Here is a 23,474-nt window from a genome sequence, read left to right as displayed (position 1 = left end):
TATGTCTAATGAAAACAAACTTTTTTAATGGGTTCAATTTTAAATTTAAATTTTTTTTTTTCCCCTTCTGATGAGCCCCCGAACTGTAAAATCTATTCGCTCATCTGCACTAAGCAGGCGGGCATGTGTTTTTCCTTTCTGATAGCTGTTGAAAGTTGGCCATGCTAAAACAGGATGAGTGTTTCTTATACACTGTGGTTGAAATCCTGCCTCCACTCATGTGAATGAGTTTCACCATTGTCTTCACCAGAGCGAGAATTTCATTCTAGAACAGTGATACTCAGACCTCAGCGGTTCAAGAGCCAAATTAATGATCAACATTACCCAAAAGAGCCACAGTAGTGTGAATTCATTGTTTCATTTACTATTTTATTTATATAATTTAATCTCGCAGCAAAATGACTGACCAAGTATTCTACAATTGGTTAACATAGTAAACACTTCCTTATTGGTTGCTAATTAACTCAGTGTTTTAATATGTGCTGCAAAGAGGCACATTAAAGAGCCCTTTGCTGCTCCCGAGCCTCAGTCTGAGTATCACTGGTCTAGAATTATCTAACAAACTGAGTAATTGTTGTATGGCTACATGAGTCCTAATGAAGGAGAATATTAGTAAAATGTTCCAAAGCTCTAAGTGACGTAGAACCAACCTCCGTTTTAAAAAGAAACTTGGGCATCTATGAATCTAAATCTTACTGAAAGTCAATGGGATTGAGACCTCTAAGGGCCTGAGTCTCTTGAAAATGGGAGTTAAGGTCCTAGGACACGTAAGCACTTTTGAAAAATGTTAACTGTATTCACTGTTTTCAGAGTAGCAGCCGTGTTAGTCTGTATTCGCAAAAAGAAAAGGAGTACTTGTGGCACCTTAGATATTCTTGTTAACTGCTGGAATTAGCCTACCTGCTTGTCACCATGAAAGGTTTTCCTCCTTCCCCCCCCTGCTGTTGGTGATGGCTTATCTTAAGTGATCACTGTCCTTACAGTGTGTATGATAAACCCATTGTTTCATGTTCTCTGTGTGTGTATATAAATCTCTCCTCTGTTTTTTCCACCAAATGCATCCGATGAAGTGAGCTGTAGCTCACGAAAGCTTATGCTCTAATAAATTTGTTAGTCTCTAAGGTGCCACAAGTACTCCTTTTCTTTTTGTATTCACTGTCTCCACCTTGAGACATAATATAACCATTTTACAGCTTAGTTCCTTCAACTTGTTCTGTAATGTTCCAGTGAAAGCTGTGCAAACTTTTGTATCTATCCTCTCAGTATTTAAACTCAATAATTTCATGTGCTGTCCGTATTCAATGTAAAATTTGTCTTACGAAGAAAATGCTAAAGACGCCATGTGAATGGTGGTGGTTTTTGTTCACTGATCCAAAAGTTTATCTCAGAATGCCCAGGTTTGTTTATTTTAACTCTTATTTGGTAGCTGATTTTTATTTTAGTATTGGGGGGGGGGGAAGTGCTAAGACTGTGTGTGTATTTTAAAAAAAAAAAAAGTCCCAAAGCAATTTAAAAATGGAAAGCATAAAGATAGCTAGTTGACAGGAAACTACTTGTTTTTAATTGGACTGGTGAGGAAGAAACATAGATCCCAGTTTAAGAACTTGTTGTCCAAGTTTCAGCCCAGACTGAGTGTTTTCACATACCACTGGAAATACAGGAATTTAGAAAAGCAACTTTAATAAATATCTTCTGCTGTTAAAATAAGAAGGCATGAACAGTTTCATACTAACAGATGTTAATATAGAAAGTAACTAATAATGCATGAGGAATAAAAAATACATGTATACCTTTTTATTAAAAAAAAAAACTGAGATGTACAAAGAATTTTAACATACAAAATTTTTAAAAGGGGTTGATTTTTTTTCAAAAACACAAGTCTACTCCTATGGACTTTCTTTCTGTGCCTAAATGCCCTTTGAAATGTCCTGACTCTCCCAAACACTTGCTAGATTATTTTTTTAAACAATTGAAAGCAGCTGTTTAAGAAGAAAGGAATCTAGTAGTTAGTTGCCATTGTTCTTTTCCATGCAAGATTGCTTTTTCTAACACTCGCGGTATTTACTGTACCCAACGTGGGGGGGGTTCTATTTTGGATTTCATTATGACAAGCTACAGATATTGATTAGCAAGTGCTAAATAAACTGCATTCAAGAGTTCTAAATGTTGGCTAAAGAGATATCTGGTTTGTTCACTTTTAATAAATTTTGGAATACATGGGATATTCCAGAAGCCTGGAAGAGGGATACAGTTGCTTCAGTTTTCAAAAAAGGCAGGCAAGCTGCCATGAGTAACTCTTGATTGATTAGCCTGACATCTGTCCTGGGCAAAATAATGGAAAAGCTGCTACAGGAGTCAGTTAAAGAATTAAATAAGAATATAAATTTAATGCCAGTCAACAAAGTTTTACGGAAAATAAATCTTTTGTTTGACAAAATCTAACTCTGGGATTGCAAACTTGGTAGATAAAAACTCTGTAGCTGTAATACAATTAGATTCTTGTAATATGTTAATACCGCATGACATTCTGATTTTAAAAATAAGCACTCTACAATATCAATGAAGCGTATGTTAAATGGATAACTGGCTAATTGAAAGAGCTCCCCGTAGTTGGCAATGGAGAATTATCAGATGGGCAAAGTTTCTAGTGGTGTTCAACAGGGACAAATACTAGACCCAAAGCTAGTTAACATTTTCATCTGTCAGCTGGAAGTAAATACGAAATCGCTGCTGCTCACAGGTAAATGACACAAAGTTTGGCAGACTGGTAAATGAGGATGAAGACAGGGCAGACATACAGAGCCATGTGGATTGCTTGGTAGTCTGGGCTATTCAGATAAAATGTTTTAATAAAGCCGTACCTACCACATGGGCAACTGTATCCTCGAAGGAAGAAACTCTGAAAAAGATGTAGGGGTTGTAGTGATCAAGCAACTGAACATAAGCCTCCAGTGTAATGTTGGTTTCAGAGTAGCAGCCGTGTTAGTCTGTATTCGCAAAAAGAAAAGGAGTACTTGTGGCACCTTAGAGACTAACACATTTATTTGAGCATAAGCTTTCATGAGCTAGCTCAGTGTAATGTAGCACAATGGTCTAATGCAATCTTTGGATGTAGAAACAAGGAAATAGTGAGTAGGAGTATGGAAGTGATTTAGCACCATATATAGCATTGATGAGGTGGATGCTGAATTACTGTGTACAGTTCTGTACATATTTTCTAATAGATTTTGAAAAATGGGAGTGGGTGCAGAAGAGCCACATCTGAGGATGAGAGAAAATGCCTTAGCGTTAGCAATTTAAAGAGCTCTATCTGTTTAGCTCATCTAAAAGAAGAGCATACAGTGTGTAAATACTGGGGTGTTAGAACACTCTGTATGATCGCTGAAAGCTGAAGCCAGACAAATTCCAAATAGAATGCAAGTACATAGTTGTACAAGTGAGGGTGATTAACCATTGGAATAAACTGCCAAGGAATGTGGATTCTTCATGTCTTCAAATCAAGTCTGGATTCCTTTCTGGAGGATATACTCTAGCCACATACAAGTTATTAGGCTCACTACAGTGGTAAAGTTTAGCTGCCTGTGATATACAGGCAGTCACATGAGATAATATATGAATGTATTACTTCATTCAAAGTCAAGGCCTGATTCTGCAAGTGTCTGCTAAACAGTCACTGTTGATTCGCAGTAAACTACAGAATAGTTTGGGAATGGCTTTCTAAAACTAGATCCAACACAACACAATTTTTTTCCCTTTATGCAGAAATCTTTGTGGCTCCACCCCTTTCCCTTTCATTAAAAATGTCTTAAGGAAAACAGTTGTGAAAAGGTTCCTGCCTGGGTTTTGGTAGGGGAAAGGGGTAAAGCCTCTCTCCAAACAGCCAATAAACCTCATCACTGCTGCAGGTATTGGTAAGCGGATCCAGATGTACTCTGCACAGGAATGCTGTAGAACTTTTGTTGGCAATGACTCCCTGAAGGGTGAAGTGGATAAGCCTACGGGAAGAGAGTTGGAAGTGCTCCTAATATAAACATTTCACTAATTTGTTTATGTACCAGATTCCTTTAGTGCATTTGTATGCAATGGTACCAAGTTTACTTTCGTAGCTTTGTCATGTAATTGTAGTCTTGCCACCATGCCTGAGATTGACTGTCCAGGTTTTTATACTACATCCATTGCTATAGTCTCTGAACACATCGTCAAGTGTGATTAAAAGTGTACATAGCGACAGTATAATGCAAGTTGTATTATGTAAATATATGAGCCTGCAACTGGTGGTATTTGCATACAACAGGTTTCAGAGTAGCAGCTGTGTTAGTCTGTATTCGCAAAAAGAAAAGGAGTACTTGTGGCACCTTAGAGACTAACAAATTTATTTGAGCATAAGCTTTCATGAGCTACAGCTCACTTCATCGGATGCTCAAAAAAAAGCTTATGCTCAAATAAATTTGTTTAGTCTCAGGTGCCACAAGTACTCCTTTTCTATTTGCATACAAAACTCACTGATGACTTTGGGCCTGAATTTAGAACTTCCCTGAGTAGCTCAGGCTAGGACTTCATTAAAGCTCACCAGCAAAACAGTATCAGACTTAAGTAGCGCTTGAGAGGGAGGCCACCAAAGAAATCCCTGGCTGTTGCAGAAGGTGGCAGTTGTGGTGTTGAAAAGTAGCAGCCCTCTTTCCTCTAAGCCATTAGTGAATCGGTGCATCAGCATTGTGCTAGCGGATTCTGTTCTGTTCGAGGTACAAGGGAATAAAAACTTGGACATGTATGTCGTGTCTAATTCTTAGCTACGTCATCCTGGCTCTCCTGGATCAGTTACTTGAGTTGCAAAATTTAAGTGTTGTTGGGGAAAAAAAAGGTTTCATGTACTGAGACAAACCTAAAAAGTCTAATTGTTAAACCACAAGAAAAGGAGCATTGTCATTATTTTGGGGATATCAAAATGACTGTTTCTCTTTTGATATGCAGAAGTGGTTGAGCAGATTGCAAACTTTCCATTGCACCCAAGAAAAAAGTATAGGAAATTTGATTTACAATCATTGCACTCATATGGTTCCTTTTTAAACATATGCATTTGACCTTGGATACTTGTACATAGCAGACATCAAAACATAGTAATCTTTAAACAGAGAAAGCATTTCGGAAGATATGTACATGATACTTTCTGTGGCAAGCATGTGATAACATGCTGAAAACCATTTGTACCACTATTAGAAGAGCTGCTTATTAAATGTGTATGAATCAATTGTTAATGTCCACAGTCCCCAAAACTTATAAAACCCATAAATTGTCTAAGGGGTTGTCTACCAGAGGCCAGCCAGAAAAAATTATCTAACGGTGTGAATTTTAAATGGATTAGTTCAGTAGTATTAAATCCTTGTGTGGATGCTGTGGTTCAGAATTAAAGTGACTTTAATGTGGTTTATCTTAATTTCATTTTGGAAGTGAATTAAACTATAAACATATTAAAGCCAATTTACTTCTGAATGCAGATGTTCACAGTGGAGTTTAACTAATCCATTTCAAATACACCGTTAGTTAATTTGGATTAATTTTCCTGGATGGCCCTGTGTAAACAAGCCCTAAGTACAGCTTCAGTTTTGTATATACGGCACTAAAAATGTAGATATTGCATAGTTGGTTTAAAAATATCCTTTTCAGATAAGATATGTTTTTCTGAGATCTAAGCCAGAGTTGGATTGATGACTCTTGTTAAGGGAATGCACCAGCAAAGGCACAAGGGATTGTGCTAACGTGGGGGCAGAGGTAACGTAGGGTCAGTATAGTGTCTTTTTGCACCTGAGCTTCTGTCTCCCTGGTGAGTGGTACAGTCATAAATCAACTAGTCATGTCTCAGAACATTTGGGCTAAGTGATAACACAGAGAGATGGAACAGAGTGAACCCAATCCTTATGCAGTCAATGTAATATGACAGAGGCAAGGTAGTAACAGAAAAAGCAGGGTGGGGGGGTGGCAGGGTCACTTGTGTCTCGTGCATTGTGAGCTTGTGAACTGAGATCATCACAGCCCAGAGCCTGGGAAAGCTAACATGCACACAACAAGAAAGCAGAGCTTGCAAATTGTAGGTTGCAAGGATGGCATCAGTCTGCCACGGAGAGCCCTTTCTGAACTCAAGGAAGAGCGATTGAGAGAGTGTGTGTATGGTATGACGGGTTTCAGAGTAGCAGCCATGTTAGTCTGTATTCGCAAAAAGAAAAGGAGTACTTGTGGCAGCTTAGAGACTAACCAATTTATTTGACTTTAAGCTCTTGTGAGCTATAGCTCACTTCATTGGATGCATTCAATGCCCCTGAATGCGTCCAATGAAGTGAGCTGTAGCTCATGAAAGCTTATACTCACATAAATTTGTTAGTCTCTAAGGTGCCACAAGTACTCCTTTTCTTTGTACGGTATGAGTTTCTGTGATTGATCCAGAGCTCTTGCCAAAGCCAACTACATGAATTTACAGGAGCAGTAAGTGAGGGGTGGGGGAGAATCAGTTTGAGAGAATGAGCCCTCAAAGCTTTGGAAAACTGGACTTTTTCGTGACTAGAGCCCTCAATTATATCCTAGCAATGCTGCAGGCTAGAATCAGCAGTTCTAATTTAACACGTCTTTTTAGTATTGCTAAATTACCTGACAATTTGCAATATGTCCATGTCACTACATTAGATTTATGCCCAATGAAGGTCAATTAGGAAATATATGCCCAGTACATGTCGTACATAATCAGGCATGTTATACAGGGAAAACCTCTTGTTTTGTCCATTTTGTTTTTAATGTGTACAGAATCTAAGCAAACTGATTCCAGATGTGCTTATCTGAAGAGGATATAAAATTGTCTTAGCACCCAGTGTCTGAATTCTGTACTGCACCTGAGCAAACAACTGGACTCATCTAGTCCCATCTTAAAAACTGCATTGCCATAAGTGACAATAAAAGGGTCACAGGCAAAGGTTTTCGTGCTTCATTCCCGTTATTATCCTCTTTTCCCAGGTAGCTTGGACTGATGTGTTTAGAAAAGACCCCGGTAGCATCGGCACACTGAATAAGAGGTGCTTGGTATGAGGTGGGCCGCTTCTCAGGTCTGTCAGGGCTGGATCCATCTGTGGGCCTTTCGCCGATGAACAGCAAGCTGCGATCTTTCATGTCTTGCTCCATTTTAAAGAGTTCATATTCTGTGTGGGGCAGCTTGATGCCCAAAGCCAGACACCCATTGGTTAGCGTTATATCCTGCTCAATCCCGGCACTCCAGGAGCCAGTCTCCCCGCAGGTTCCTGGCTCTGAGGAGTTTAACATAGTCACTGTTACCTGATCCATTGCTTTAACCCGAGCACAGGTCACTTTAAATGCCAGCTCTGTACCTCCTCTCACTATGGAGGATGGGACCCCCTTGGTGTAGTACCCAGATGCATAGATGGTAAAAGTAGGCTGCTTGCAGAGTGGGTCAGAGTAGTGATAATAGTACCCTTCCCAGGTGCGATTGGTGCCATGAAATATGAAGTACCTAGTAAGAAAAAGCACAGCTGGCCGGACTTCACAATGAGCACTCACCCACCTGCCACTTAACTGCATCGGCAACTCAGGTTTAGCTGGTAATATAGGTGGATGGTGTTCATCAGATCTGTATATAATCCCACAAGCAGGGCAAGGATGCACGTGATGCTGTTGGAGGCAAACAAAAAGTAAATGAAAAATATTTCATGCAAACCCCCATTCAAAGTATTTAAACAACAACAGGCTAATCTCCATCCCTGGTGCAACTTCATTGAGGTCCAGGAGGCTGCAGCAGGGATGAATTTGGCCCAATGGGTCCAAGTATTAATAAGGTAAAAGGCTGCCTAGATCCCCTGCTATTCTAGGGAAAAACAGGAAGGGCCAAATTCTGTCTTTGGAGATGAGCTCCTGGCTCTTCTCGAAGGCCAGTGGGAGCTGTGTGCATGCACCTCAGGGCAGCAGTTGGTCCAAGAGGAGTGCTGCAAGCAGGACAAGGGATATACTTTTGAATGCCCTGGTTTTCTTTCACTACAAGATTTCTGTGACTATTTGAGAGGTTAGAATCAGGGCACAAATGCTGAGGTTTTGCTCCCACAACACCATGTGCCTAGTGAAAACTTAGACAAGACCTGGACCTAAAGAAAATGCCACCAATTAAGGTTATTCAGGCAGTCTCTGGTGCTGCTGGGAGTTGTCAAATAGGCCTGTACATTTTTATATCCATTCAGATGGTGCCGGAAAAGCCAAAGCACTGCTGAGACCCTCAGAAGGAGAGCTAAGAAATGGTGCTGCCATCTCCTAGAAGAGTCCATGAAACCCAGTATCAAAACACCTTCTGACCTTAAACTCTATGAAAAACGTGGATCCAACCAACTTGTGTTTAATTTTGAAGGAGCCCCAGGATGCCTGAGCATTGCTCAAAGCTCTATATCAAACCAGTCCTGTGTCCTATCTAATTCTATAGGAGCTTTGTGCAAAGTTGAAACCTTTTCCTATATTTCATATGGAAAAGTGTCAGTACATAGAGACTTTTTTAAAATATAAGTATTATAACATTTGATCATTTTCTGAAATTCTAGCTAATCTAACTGTTTTGCATGGAACAGGATTAAATAACTCAATAGTTGACAGTAGGGTGGGTAATTTACATGCATGTTGATTGGAGTCTACTGTAATTTAGTCATTTTCAGCTTGCTTTACTGCTACTGTCACACTAATGAGTGCTGACAGTCCACAGTACATTATTGCTAAATAATCTCAGAAGTTGGCAAATATATATATTCCCTGTAGACAGGAAATTCTTTGATAATGGAGGTAATTTGAGGAGAGTGGATTTCTTTAAAACAGTTATAGATTTAAGGAACTAAGAGTAGTATTTCCCCATAGGTTAAAAAATAGCTCCTAGCTGTCAGGACCAGGATGTAGGTAGCCAGGCCTATTGGTCAGCATAAGATAGGAGCCAGGTTCCCACACTAGCCAGGGTTCAGAACCAGGAGGTCAGGTCAGGAGTGCAGGGTCAGTAGACAAGCCAGAGGTCAGGAGATCAGAAGACAGGCATAGATAGCACTGGGTGAGCAGTCCAAAACAGGGTACACCCCACTTGTACAGACTTCCTGCTCCTCCTCCTGTCTTAAGTAGGCGGAGCAAGCCAATCAGGTGTGCTGGTGTTCCACCAATCAGGACTTAAGGTAGAGTCTTCCAGTTGAGTTAGGCTTCAAGGAGTCCTGGTTCTAGCTGGTAATAGTGAAGTGTCAGGTGAAGGGTTGGCACGTGATTAACACCCACCTCAGGCATCTCCTGGACCTGGGTTTGAGACCTGCAGGTCATGACATCAGCAAAGTTTTATAAATCTCTTGCTAGTGCAGGCTAATGTTGCCTGTTAGTTAATTAAAAGAGAAGGCTACGTCCAACAAAATTAATATTGTGAAGCCAACAATCTTACTTGTTTAAACCAGTCACATGAAGTTATTTCTAATGTATGGGAGCTTCTAATTATCCCCAAGTGTGACACCATGTGCTGGGGAGAGCTGTTTGCAGATTAATTACAGCACTATATTTAGAGAGTGAATTTCAGTATCTTAGGTTTGGTTTTAAGTTAACATTTAAAAATGTTTGTTTACTATCTGGTTTAGCTCATGTACATGGTCTTGGCCCAAGATAACACCCAGCTTTATACCAATCCAAGCATGTTACTTGGAGGCTTGTCATTTTGTGTTTTTCTTTTTCTCTCTCAAATTCCAGTTGTTGCAGTATTACAAGGGTGGAAACCTCCTCCCCCCCCCATGAAGCAGTTCATATGAGTTAGTCCTGTTCCAGCTGGTAATGTTCATAAATGGCTTTTTTGCCCTATCTCGCTGCTAAATCACATTTAGTTATGATTTAGATAGATAATACCTTTTTTTCCCCCTGGAAATAAACCAAACTACTGGCAAAAAAATAAATAAATAACGTCTGCTGTATAATATTATTTATGTTGAAGTAAAGTGATTTCTGTAGGATAACATAATTGTATTCAGGGCAATTTCCCCTTCTAATGGCATTATATTGTGGAATAATGATTTAATGGAAGATGTTTGTTTCCTCATTCCTCTTTCAACCTGAAGGACAGGACAAAGAAATAAAATGAGGGCTGCAAGACAAATAACAGCACACAAAGCCTGTAATGATGTGGGACTTAACTTCAGGACAGGATCTGAGTCAGCATTTCTAGTGAAAACATAGCGGGTAAAGAAAATCTATTCGTTCCATGCGCCAGCCGAGGAGGACTATTCCCTATATTATGTTTTCATTACTGCTTAGTCCAGGCTTCAAGGCCACATACCTAGTAAGGGGAAGAGCCAGATTCACATACAACTGAGCACCTACGTTTGTGGTTAGGCCCCCTTCCCCCACAACCAGCACTTTGCACAAGACACAGTTTTGTCTTTTCTAAGCCAGGCTGTCTGCCCATCAACTCTGTCTGTATCATTATAATACTGAGGTGACCTATTGCAGGTGGGGTAAATAATTTAAGAACCTCTCTTTATACAGGCTGCAGACAGACATACATTGAAAAACAGGGGACACTAGGGGAGCTGGGCTTCCATTTTTTAACGTGGCCCAGGAGCCAGCGATGTTCTTACCACAGCACTCTGCAAAGGGCGTTGATACCCCGTTGGTCGATAATGGAGCCTCTCAGACCACTTGGTGTGAATGTCCCCTAGGTACAGCTCCTCCACTGTCCTGCTGCCGCTCGGCTGAGTTTGCAGCAGGGGCTCGTAATGCTTCTCCACCCGCACCAGGCTGAGTTCATGCATGGCAAAGCCCAGGGCTGTGGTGCAATCCCGCCCCTCCTTGGCACTCAGCACGTCGTAGAGGACTCCGGGAGCCCAGGACCGTCCAGGTGGAAAGAATCCACTGCAGCCCCCTCCTGATGTCTGATTGATCCGGGCAGAAATCTCCTGCATGGCCCTCTGGCTGTGGAAAACAATACCTACTTTGTGCAGATTGTAGTCTGCCTCAGTTGCCCCTCGGGTGATCCAGGAGGCCTGGCGCAGCCTGAGCTTGCCTTTGATGACCAAGGAGTGGGATGGATTGTGGCAGGAGGGGTCCCAGTAGTAGAACTGATAGGCCTTGAACAAGCGGTTGGAGTAAAACAGGTAGGATCTGGTGAGGAATTCCGGTCCCGGACGTACCTCACAGCTAAGGGGAGAGAAGAGGTAGGTGGTAGAATCCTTAGTCATGTATAGAGTGGAAGAGCTGGGGTTTGAATTCCTGCCTGACTCTTTCTACAGAGAAATTAATGGGGCATTAACTTCTTTTGTCCCCATGATGAGAGGGTCTCACCTTTGCACTGCTCCCTTCTCCATTGACCCTAAGGGCCTTCTCCCCATTTCACCCCAGTGACATAATTATTCCTGCAATGGTGATTTCATTTCACTGCACCCCCAGCAAAGAAGTATTAAAAAAATACACCCACTAACAAATCAGAGTTTCTTTGCATAGAAGAACTTGGTCTATGGAGCATTACCCCATCCTATCCCCAAGGCATATTGCCAAAAGACTAAGGGAAGGGGAGAGTCTCAATTAATTGCACTCTACCCTCACCCAAGTGGTGGTAAATAGAATGGTTTCACAAATGATCAAGTAGTGTTTCCTCTGTTAGGTGGCACAGAGACATGGGGCAACTCAGTACCATGTGAATGCCAGAGACTTGCCAATAAGTGACCACATAAGAAAGAGTCTCACCCCACGTCCATCATCACAAGGTACTCTGATGGAATTGTCCACCACAGCAATGGTGGAGGTCCAGCGGGGAGGTTTGTCAATGGGGTTCAACAGGTAGCATAAACTGCTTGTATTAAAGTTCCTTACGGAGTCCCATCTAGAGACAGGAAAGTCAGACCCATGGTTGCCAACTCTCAAGATTTTCTCAGGGTATTGGGTGTTATTCTTTCAGCCCCCAGCTCCTGGCATGATGTGATTGCATGAGAATCCCACCCTTCATTTAAAAAAAAAAGTGTCTACCCTTATGGCTGCTGAGAAAAGCTTGAAAACATGAACCTTTAAGGCTTAAATACCAGAAGGCAAATTTAAAAAAAAAGCCTTTGTTATTATTGAGAATCTCACGCTCGTTTGGAGCCTGCCTCCTGATTTTTGAACGCTTGGGGTTAGTAATACTGAGAACCCTACAGCAGAATGAACATTGCAGGGATGGGTGCTTCTCCTTTTATTCCCCTTGTTAGGATAAACCACAGAGACCATGGCATTTTGACATGCTGGAAGAGGATGCAGGGTTAATGCTGCCTGTGAGACTTCATTTTGGGTCAGGTGGAGGGGGCTGATTAGCCAAAACCAATCAGGGGTGGGGCTAAGAGACTATAAAGTTGGTCTCTTTGACTGTGCTCTCACTCCAATTGGGAGCTCATTCTATTTACAAGCCTGTTCTAGCTGTGAGGTGTTGGGGGGTACTATCTAGTTCAGGTGCTTAGTTCAGGCTGGATGTGTAGCACTACTCAGAAGCTCACTTGCATGTGGAAGTTTGCTGCAGCTCACGTGCTTGCTCTGGCCTGGGAGATTAATAATTCAGGAATTTATGCCAGTCCCCAGAACTCAGCCCATTCTCAGAAGCTTAGTTTAGCAGTTTGGCCTGGGCTAGGATTTAGGAGTGGTAATTTCAGTTAGATGCCCCTTTGCCCTTAAATGGGTCTGTTTTTCATGAAGCTGCTAGTGGAATTTTTGTGAAGTAAACTAGCATGCTTCCTGTGAGATCTTAAATTGAAAGTTCCTTATTTTCTCTCCCTTTTTCTGCACCTGAGTTAATGACCCACTGTTCATCTCCTGTCGTAGTGAGAGGTGCACTGGAGCCTGTTCCATTGTGTACAGCAGAAGCTGCCAAATAACAATAGCTCCCCAGAGGTAGTCACAACCGTGCCTTTGCCAAAGCCCATTCACACAAGGACATGGTAAATGACATATAGGCAGCGGGGCGTTTTAAAGATGTGCTGCTGTGTTTTCAAACCTCAGCCTGTGTATTTGTATGTTCCGTCAGCCCAGAGGGCATAGATGGGGCAACATCTGGAACTGTGGTATGGCAGACATGGCAAATTAAGAGAGAAATGGAGGAAGTCCTAGAGGGAGTATTTCAATCTGGATTTAGAGCACATCCCAAACTGATAATATCAAGGATTTTGACTCAGTCCATTACCAAATTAAGGGGCCATCTGCAAACTATAGCTCTGGGAGTGCATTTTGAACCACCCCAAAATTAAAGAATATTCAGCTCTTTAATTTGGGGCCTTCTTCCAGCCACAAACAATACATGATCCTTTCCCCATAAAGGAAAATCACTAACAGCAGGCACACACTAGTTTAACAGCGTGTGCCCATCAGTGCACCGTGACGATGCTATTTAGGAAGGTGACCTCACCCTGTCGGCAGAGTCTAGCAAGGAGGCAAGACGTGCAATCTGCAAACTCCTCTGGGCTGCTGGGATCCTTACCCTGTAGAAATCCAATGACCTTCCAGCCGGGGAGGCAGAAGAGCTGAAATTCTAGCGCTGTCCTGTAGGTGGCGCAGTTGGTACTGGCACTGTGGCTCCCAGAGCAGTTTTCCAGTGCTGTGCAGGGGAGCCTGAGAGACAGGCACGTCCCATAGCTTCTTTCCAGATGCATAGGCTTAAAATAAGACAGATGCTTTCAGAACACGGATGCAGTCGCTCCTGCATTTTTCAATTAAATGGGTTAGTTTGACTAAAGATTTTTTTTTTTTAAAGACCAGATGGGACCTGCCTATTCCGGGAATTACTCTTCAGTGGGTCACACCAGGCCTTTCTGGTGCACTATTTGGTCCTTTTGCTAAGTTTCTGGACAGGGTGCTTTAGATCCAGTCCTGTAACTCTGCCAGAAAGGGATTGTTTCTCCTGTCCTAGAGCTACAGGTGGAGTTGCTTGTTTCAAGTGTAGTGATCGTCACATAGACAACTTGAAAAGCCCTGGTAGTATCCAGCCTTTCACAGCTATTTCATGATCCCCAGCATTATCAGTTCATGCATTATTCCCCTGTGAGTTCAGATGAAACCGTGAGAAAGCCACTTAAGTAAAAAAAGTCAATTTCTTTATGGCTCTTGATCAGATAAATCAGATAAATTCAGAGAACAAAGCAATCTCTGTGCTCTGCAGTCTCAAAGGCCCAACAAGCAACAGTATTATTTTGGGAAGGGGGCAACACAAGTACCTTAAAAATGCCCACAAGTTGGCTCATACTCTGTCCATTACATGAGTGACTTTAGTGTTCATTAAAATGTACTTTAATAATGACTCTATATATTCTCTCTAAGATACATAGCACATTGCCAAAGAACCTTGCACAGCTGGGTTTAAACTGTGTAGTGTTTTAAGAGACATTTTACTGCATGTTTTTGTTGTACCTAGGTACTTTTTTTTCTCAGTTTGGGACTAATTTTAACCCACTCTTCCCAGGAAGCTAAATCCTTACATCTTTCTTGTTTTCACATTTACCTTTTAGGCAGACACATTTTAGTTAAAGTAACAACATGGAGGGACTTTACAAATGGAGATAAATAAGACAAATTGAAGGCCGTATCTTTCACCTCAAAAGATCCTAATATGCCACTTATACAGGAATTGCTTTAATCACCACTGAAATGTAGCCAGCTCTGGGGTAGAGAGGAGCCGCAACACAGGCATGGGATTCATACACAGTTCTGGTCTCTCCCAATGTTTTGTTGTAGCTGCAGGAGTCCTACTCAGAGAAAATGGCAACAGAGAAGAACACTGTCACCAGTAATGATCTGCATCAGCTAGAGACAAATGCCAAGACACTTACCAGAACTGAATGCAGGGGCAAAGCTGAGGAGTTTAATTGCAAGTCGGAAGCCATTACTGCTATTACGCAGCAGATTTAGTCATTTTGCCTGACAGAGAGAGAGGTTGGTGCACAAGTGTTCTCTGTGCCCATCACTCATTTGCTGCATCCTGATTAGCTTAGACAGCAAGCCTGCTGAATGCATCAGCAGCACAGAGAAGAGCTCATTCACAAAAGCACGGCCATCATAATCACATATTGTATTGCTGCAGATTAGTTTGTCTTTTTGCACAACACTGAAGCACGGTCGGTTGCTCCAGCGCTCAGTCTGGACACTGGCTTTATGAGAGAGTGAAATCCTGTTGTTACAACTCGTCTGGATGGGGCCCTATTCTGATCCATGATAATCACTGCAGGCCCATAAAATGGCAAACCTCATGGCTCAAACTCTGTATGTGCAGAAAAACAACAGACCCACACTAGAAAGGCTGAGAGAGATCTGCTAGCATCTGAGGTCTGATCCTGCAAGGTGCTCAGCATCCACAGTTCCCATTCACTTCATGTTTTAATTCACACAGCCTGAATATTCACTGGCTAAGCTCTGTTCACAGACTTCAAGAAGAACTAGTTCAAACATAGAAACCAAATGATTGTAACTAAAGCCACTAGTTGGTTAGTACTCGTGAATAATTTTATTTTATTTGTTGTTGGAGATTCCTCTGCACCCACTCAGCTCACAGCTGAAATTTTCAAATATGACTGAGAGCTCTTTGTCCTTTCTCAGTTTTTAATCTATTGTTGAGACAGCCACTGAACCAGGGAATTACAACATGGGAACATTAGCCTCTCCTGTCGCCCGCCATAAGGACAGTAACTCTGTCACTTACCTCATTTCCCATAACAACGGATGTTACTGGCTTAGGGAATGTGTGAACACTCAGCTAAATCCTGAAGATTTTCTTTGGATGTTTATTCACTCTTTGCTCAAGCAAAACTGCTGGAGCCATTGGCAGTTTGCCTGAGTAAGACCTAAATGAGAACCTCCAGGATTCGGCCCACTTTGAATAAATGATACACCTTCTAATTAAAACACTTGAACCCCTGGCTTATATTGATCCATCTAGCAAAATAATATCCCTGGTTTAGGTGTCCCTGCAGACTTGCACTGGGCTGCATTCGTTTTATTGACCCACTGGGGGCTGGCTAGCTCTGTTCTATAATTTACCTAGCAGCATGCTAGAAGATTTCATTCAATGACTGATCCAGATGACAGAGGTTGTTCTCTCTCCTGTCTATCAAAGAAAGCTGAAGAGACAGTTTATATATATATATATATATATAATATATGTATATATATATAAACTATCTTCTGAGCAAATATCTACAGAGCAAGACTTGCCAGACGTTGGCCAAGGCCAAATATTTGAACTGGTTTTACTGTAATTTAGGCACCAAGTTGTCCCTTCCTAAAAGCTGTAGGAGGGGCCTTTTTTTGTGAGGTTTCCCTCATCACCTCAGAGGGGCAGGGTTTGCCCCACCCCTATCTTTAGTGGGAAAAAAAGCAGCCCTCAAACCTAGTAGAAGCCAGGGCCATCCTTATAGGGGGCCTGTACCCCAGCTTTGGCTGTAACCTCTGGTGGCTCACCCAGCCTGTCCCTCATGGGGACTCTAGATGTCTGGGATAGGACTCTGAAAGGAGGAAATGGTGAGATTGGAACATTCCTACTATCTGGAGGAGGGGAATTATGCCCGGAGAACACCCCAACCCATAAGCAGATCTAAGGGGCCAGTGTCTGACCTGTTACATGTATGTCACACACAAAAAAGCAATTGTTCCTCTTTTTGCCAGCAAAGTGCCACTGATATATAGATATAGATATAGATATATTAAAACAAGCAGAACTCTCCATTGACTTCAGTGGGGAGTTCTGCTTAAATTGTTTTTGTTTGTTTTGTTTTGGGTACAACAGGGCCCTTAATTTGGGAAGAGAAACTAAATCATCCAACTGTGTATCACTGAAGGGACAGCTCAAACGACCAGGGATCTGAGCCTGGCTGGTGGAATGGAATAAGGCCTTAAATCTTCTCATTAGGAAGGTGTTTTCCAACAAAGTCAGCACAGAAAGACATGGGATATTCTACAAGATTATAAGTGAAAATTCCATAGCACAGTCACTCAGTATATAAAACAAATGTAAACACGATGGGCCAGAGCCTTAGCGCCACTGATTTCAATAGAACAATGCTGATTTACACCATCTGAGGATCTGGCCTATGGCAGGGCATTAATAGACCTCCCCCATCCCAAAAAACCCTTAGTCTCATCTGAGGTATAAATCCCTAATGAAACAGCTTCAATGCTCATTCTTCAGTGCCAAGCTTTGCCACTGCTCAGCATATGAACCCTAGATCAAGTCAAGTGGCAATGGGAGCAATTAAGCTTCTGGTTTGCAATGCCAAGTCTTCTGAACATCCCGGGAAGTGAGGCCTCCCCACCCTGGGTCTGTTATTCTGTCTACAAGTTCAGTCACCTTGCTGTAAAACTGCCATTTGCTCTAGGAAAAGCTTATTGGATCTTAAACATCACTGCAACGGAGCCTAGGAAATGTGCTTGGATATCTTTGAGACTGTGGGTGCTGAAAGCACTATGAGGGGCCTGAAGGGAATAGACTCCAGCTAAACAGGAAAGTCACCAGATTCAGAAGCCAGCCTGCCGAAAGGCAAGTAGAACAGGGCCTCAGGTTTTCTGTTCCTGCTTTAAGTACTAAAGTACTGGGACTAGCTGGAAAGAGATCTTATGAGTGCTCTGGGGTCTTTCTTGCAGCAGGCACATTGATATGCTGTTTTTCTAATTTTTAAAGCCCTTTATGTTCAGCAAGGGGGCTGCTACATCCCCACTCTATGGCTTGCATTAGCCTTTCCCATCTCTGATCTGGTACGTGTACAATTTCTTCAACAAAAAGGGGATTGGTTTGAGTGGCAAAATCAGTTTTGACAGATCCTTTTGTAGCTCTGACATCCTTCAGTGAGACAAGAATCTGAATTTATCTAAATTTCAAAATATACTCATTATTCTGCAGTATACAGTGAAATATTTTGATCTTGTAAATGTGGAGCCAATAATGTGATTCAGTCGTGAAAAAGACTAGTATAATTTTGGCATATATTAACACAAGTGTTGTATGTAAGACACAGGAGGTAACTGTCCTGCTCTGCTTGGCACTGGTGTGGCCTCAGATGGAGTAGTGTGTCCAGTTGTGGACACCATACTTTAAGAAAGATGGGGACAAATTGAAGAGAGTCCAGAAAAGAGCAACAAAAGTGATAAAGGGTTTAGAAAACCTGACCTATGAGGAAAGGTTAAAAAACTGGGCATGTTTAGTTTTGAAAAAAGAAGACTGAAGGGATACCCAATAAGAGTCTTCAAATGTGTTAAGGGCTGTTATAGAGAAGACTGTGATAAATTGTTCTCCAGGACCATTGAATGTAGGACAAGAAGTAATCAGCTTAATGAGCAGCAAGGGAGATTTAGGTTAGATATTAGAGAAAACTTTCTAACTATAAGGATAGTTAAGTACTGGGATAGGCTACCAAAGGACATTGTGAAATCCCCATCACTAAAGGTTTTTAAGAATATGCTAAACAAAACCTGTCAGGAATGAGCTAGGTTGTCTCTGTGCAGGGGCCTGGACTTGATGACCTCTTGAGGTCCCTTCCAGCCCTACATTTCTATGATTCTATGTCTTGAATGCTCTGAACCAAACACCCCCAAAGTTGGAAGAGTTCAGATCCAGATCTGAATTCTGTAGCTTGAGCTCATTTCTACTCTACTCATTTACTCTACTTTCTACTTACTCATTTCTACCTGAGATCATTTCTGCTCTAAATAAGAGCAGCATAAAGTCCTATCACTCACCTGTCCTCTTCTCATTCAGGCGACTGCCAAGGGTAGTCAGAGCAGTTCCTTTTTCTACCCCAAAACAGACACTTCAGTGAATCCGCATATACTTTGGTTTAAGGGGGCACAGGAGAGAATGTTCAAACAGGGAGAAGGAAAGGTATCACACTTGATCTACAGGGCAAAAGCAATCCCTAAAAGGATAATCCCTCACTGTGACCCCTGCTATGTACTCTTTGCCCATCCATCCATATCTGTTAACCATAGGAATTTCCGAAGGACCTATCGCTGTAGTAGCGAGGCATCACAGTATGTTTTTCCAGCTCTCTGCTAAGTAACAGCTACCTGTGCCACATCCAAAGTACCGGCCCCTGGCCCCCAAATAATGGAACCAGTTATGTGTACAATTATAATGATTGCACATCTAGATCAAGAAATTGTGAATGCCAATTACCAGAAGTGGGGCCTGATCTAATGCCTATCATTGTTGACGGGAGTTGGATCAGGCCCTTAGTCATTTGCCCTTGCAGTAACCAAATGTACATGCACAAATTAGGTAGATATTTTGCACACACATTTGCACATGCAGCTTTTTAAAAATCAGGGGCATAGTATCAACTCATGAAGGGGCAGATCTTGCCATCCTTAGTCAAGCTAAATTCCAGTTAAAATTAAGAGAAGATCTAAGAGCTGCAGGTTTGGACCTCTAAGCTAGAACCCATCTCATGAGAGGTTATGCTGCATATATCTCTCTTCCACCTGGTCTGGCTGGTCTGCTACACTGATTCAGATCCACTTCTCAGCTTTTAAATAAACAATAATTTTAAAAAAACAGGAGAGAAATAGCCTAATATGCCTTGTTGGAAGCAAATTCTGTTTGTGTTCTACCAAGCAAATTGACTTTGGAAGAAAAGTTGAGATGTCTTTGTTTCTTATCAATAAATAGAGAAGAAATTGCCCACATAACAGCTTGCAACAAAATTAGGCACTGTAGATCAACTCTTCTCCAGGGCTAGATTGCTCATGCTGTTGCTTCCTATGGCCAAAGTTGTTATTTCCATTTATAATTCTTATGTTTCACAAAGTCACCCATTCGCATGGATAAGATCAGTGCCTACAGTCATGGGGAATTAAATAGCTCTTTATTTAAGAATGACACAAAACCTTTGATATTTGGCAAGGAATGTTCAGTCTGGAACAAAACTACGGATAAGAAACACACAAATGTATTCTGCATAAGTGAATTACACTTTTCCACACAGACATTATTAACAAAGCATTCCTCTGCCATTCTTCTCCCCTGAGAAAGCATGCAGAATGGATTTTGGGTCAGCTGCTAAAAGAATGACCATTCTTCTAAATGTTTGTAGTTTACCAAATCAATTTCTCTTGAATTTGTGTGGAGATTAAGTTAGTGGTCTTTTTAATATGCTCAAAATAAAGAATTTCCCAAGAGCACAATTTTGTGGGGAAGGCCTATATTATATATTAAAATCAGTTAGAAAAATTAACTATAATACAATGAATCTGAGCACTATTTTGCATTTTCCATGTCTGCAAACAGAGGTTCCAGCTCAGGAAAGCACTTGAAGATACGTTTAAGTCCTATTGGCTTCAATGTGACATAAGCATGCACTTGAAGTTAAGCATGTGCTTAAGCACCCTTCCTGATTAATGATGATTTTTTGACTTGAGATCAGAGTGTGGTCTAGTAAGTTGGAGGAGGAAATTGTTTGCCAGGATGCCAGTTCTATATAACTTTGCAGATGATATAAAATTATAAAATTATATATGTATATAATTACTCACGTTATTGAAGTCCAAAGATGCCTGCAAAGAGTTACAAAGGAATCTCAAAAAACTGGGTGACTGGGCAAGACAATGGCAGATGAAATTAAATGTTGATAAATGCAAAATAATGTGCATTGGAAAACATAATCCCAACTATACATACAAAATAATAGGGTCTAAACTAGCTGTTTCCATTCAAGAAAGAGATCTTAGAGTCATCATGGATAGTTCTCTAAAAACATCTTCTTGGTGCACAGAGGCCGTCCAAATAATCTAACAATATTAGGAAGAATTAAGAAAGGAATAGAAAATATCATAATGGCACTATATAAATCCATAGTATACCCACACCTTGAATACTGTGTGCAGTTCTGTTTGCCCATCTTAAAAAATTAGAATTGGAAAAAGTACAGAGAAGGTTAACAAGAATAATTAGGGGTATGGAACAGCTTCCATATGAGGAGAGATTAAAAAGTCTGGGATTGTTCAGTTTAGAAAAGAGATGATTAAGAGGAGATATGATAGTGGTCTATAAAATCATGAATGGTGTGGAGAAAGTGAAAAAGAAAGTGTTTACCCCTTCATATAACACAAGAACCAGGGGTCACCTGATGAAATTAATAGCCAGCAGATTTAAACAAACATAAGGAAGTATTTGTTCATACAACACACAATCAACCTGTGGAACTCATTGCCAGAGGATGTGAAGGCCAAAAGTATAACTGGGTTCAAAAAAGAATTAGATAAATTCACGTAGAATAGGTCCATCAATGGCTTTTAGCTAAGATGGTCAGGGATGCAATCCCATGTTCTGGGTGTCCCTAAACCTCCAACTGCCTGAAACTGGTGGGACTGGACAACAAGGGACGGATCACTCAATGATTGCCCTGTTCTGTTCATTCTCTCTGAGGCATCCGGCACCAGCCATTGTCAGAAGACAGGATACTGGGCTAGATGGACCTTTGGTCTGACCCAGCGTAGCCATTCTTATGTTAATCATGGAAAAGGATTTGTTATTGCCAGAGATACCATCCTATGAAAGCACGCGCTCTAGGAAATCCATCACATAGCTTCAGATAACTATGACTGGCTGGCTGGCAGTGTGATGTCATTCCAGCAGTAAAAAGCAATGTAAAGATTGAAAAAAAGAAGTTACAATATATTTCTTTCAGAGCTGTTTTCTAAGCAATCAAACAAATCAAATATTTCTAAGTAGGATATAGGGCCCATTGTATTTGTAATGTATTGATCAATATTTGCTTCTGTTTTACATACCAACCTCAAATTATTTTACTTCAGTCAAAAGGTACAATTATAAAAAAGTATGAATACAACTATGGGCCTGATTTTACCCTCCTTGTCTACCTGGACACCATATTGACTTCAACCTAGGTATAAGTGAAGACAGAATTTGGCCCTATTCTTTTGTAACTTTGTGTGTCATTTAGATTAATACACTGGTGAACTGACTCATTTCTACAGAGATGCTGGTGTTACAGTACAGCTTTTCTTTCTAAAATATGCCAGACCCTACTGAGTCAAGATAAACAAGATAAAAGTTAGAACATCCACAGACATTCTCAGTCTCTATTCCTGCTGAGCTCACTGCTCAATCCCACAAGCCTTCAGTGGGAATTCTGCCTGAGTTAGGCTGGTAGGATTTGGCCTGCACATTTGAAATAGAAAACAGGGAAAAGCACGTCAGACAAGACAGATGGTATTTGGACTAGAGGGTGGAAGTGAAGGGAGTGAAGGAGACACTCTCTCCTGTACCTTAAGGGTCTTCTTTAGTGTTGACCATGTTAAATCTGATTACCTATGTTTCAAATGCCTTCTCTGGTAGTTTACCAAGAGAGAAAAAAACAGGGCCTAACACAATGTATAAATGGGGTTACTCTTGCTCCTGCACTCATTGAACTCAATAGCAAAGCTCCCATTGCCTTTAATGGTGCAGGATATTACTCAGGAAACACTCTGAATGCTTTAACATGAAACTGATAAAAAAGACCCAGTCCATGATGAAGTCAGTTTTTTGAGAATAAAGGGATTCACAGGAGGAAACAAATACAGAGGAATCTGTACCAAAATACAGTATACAAAGCAAGGGGCATACGCAGAATCCACTTCAGAGGGCCATAGAGATATTCTAATAAAGTTCTGTACTAGTGGCAGAGAGCACATTTCACTGAGAGACCTCAGCATGCTTTAATCAAAGAATTTTGTACTTAACAGCATCCAATATATTTTAATTACACAAGTTTTATTCTTTTTTATATATAAATATATTTGAAACACCGGGCAAATAACTTATTTTCCTGATTGGCTGTGGCCCAGGTGGAACTGCTCTACTAATTTTTTTTTTAAACAAAATATTATGTGGACCCAGAAATTAGAGACAAAAAGTCAAACAAGGGAACCTCTGAGCAATACCATCTGGGAATATGGTCCTTCGTAGGTTTAGCCATTGTGGTTAGGTCAGTGCCAACATGTATTTAGCGATGCCCTTGCCCAGTCCACAGAGGCCAGCGTAGCTGGGGTGCTTCCAGTATAATTAGGGCCCTACAAAATTCACGGTCCATTTTGGTCAATTTCATGGTCATAGGATTTTTAAAATCATAAAAGTCATGAGTTCAGCTATTTAAATCTGAAATTTCACAGTGTTGTAATTGTAGGGGTCCTGACCCAAAAAGGAGTTGTGAGAGGGGTCGCACGATTACTGCTACCCTTACTTCTATGCTGCTGCTGGTGATAGCGCTGCCTTCAGATCGAGGCTGCTGGAGAGTGGCATCTGCTGGCTGGAAGCCCAGCTCTGAAGGCAGAGTATAGCCACCCTTACTTCCGCGCTGATGCCTGCAGAGCTGGGCCCTAAGGCAGCAACGCAGAAGTAAAGGGTGGCATCGTCTGGTATTGCCACGCTTACTTCTCTGCTGCTGGTGGGGTGCTGCCTTCAGAGCTGGGCACCCAGCCAATAGCCGCCACTC

At 41.4% G+C, this 23,474-nt stretch overlaps 1 protein-coding gene across 1 annotated transcript in view; it reads right to left on the bottom strand.

The window, feature by feature from the left end:
* Positions 1–1,876: 1,876 nt before the first annotated feature.
* The window catches only part of APCDD1L (APC down-regulated 1 like), a 29,508-nt gene continuing 7,910 nt past the window's right edge, over positions 1,877–23,474 (bottom strand). Inside the window, exons 2-4 of the mRNA XM_038370396.2 lie at positions 13,481–13,655; positions 10,623–11,181; positions 1,877–7,668 (exon numbers count right to left, since the gene is read on the bottom strand). Coding sequence (XP_038226324.1) covers positions 6,901–7,668; positions 10,623–11,181; positions 13,481–13,655 — 1,502 coding nt within the window. The 3' untranslated portion in view covers positions 1,877–6,900. The remainder of the gene's footprint in view (positions 7,669–10,622; positions 11,182–13,480; positions 13,656–23,474) is intronic.

Source organism: Dermochelys coriacea, chromosome 13, assembly GCF_009764565.3.
Source record: "Dermochelys coriacea isolate rDerCor1 chromosome 13, rDerCor1.pri.v4, whole genome shotgun sequence".
Classification (NCBI taxonomy): domain Eukaryota; kingdom Metazoa; phylum Chordata; order Testudines; family Dermochelyidae; genus Dermochelys; species Dermochelys coriacea.
Note: the sequence above shows the minus strand (reverse complement) of the source record. Positions and strands in the feature narration are given on the sequence as shown.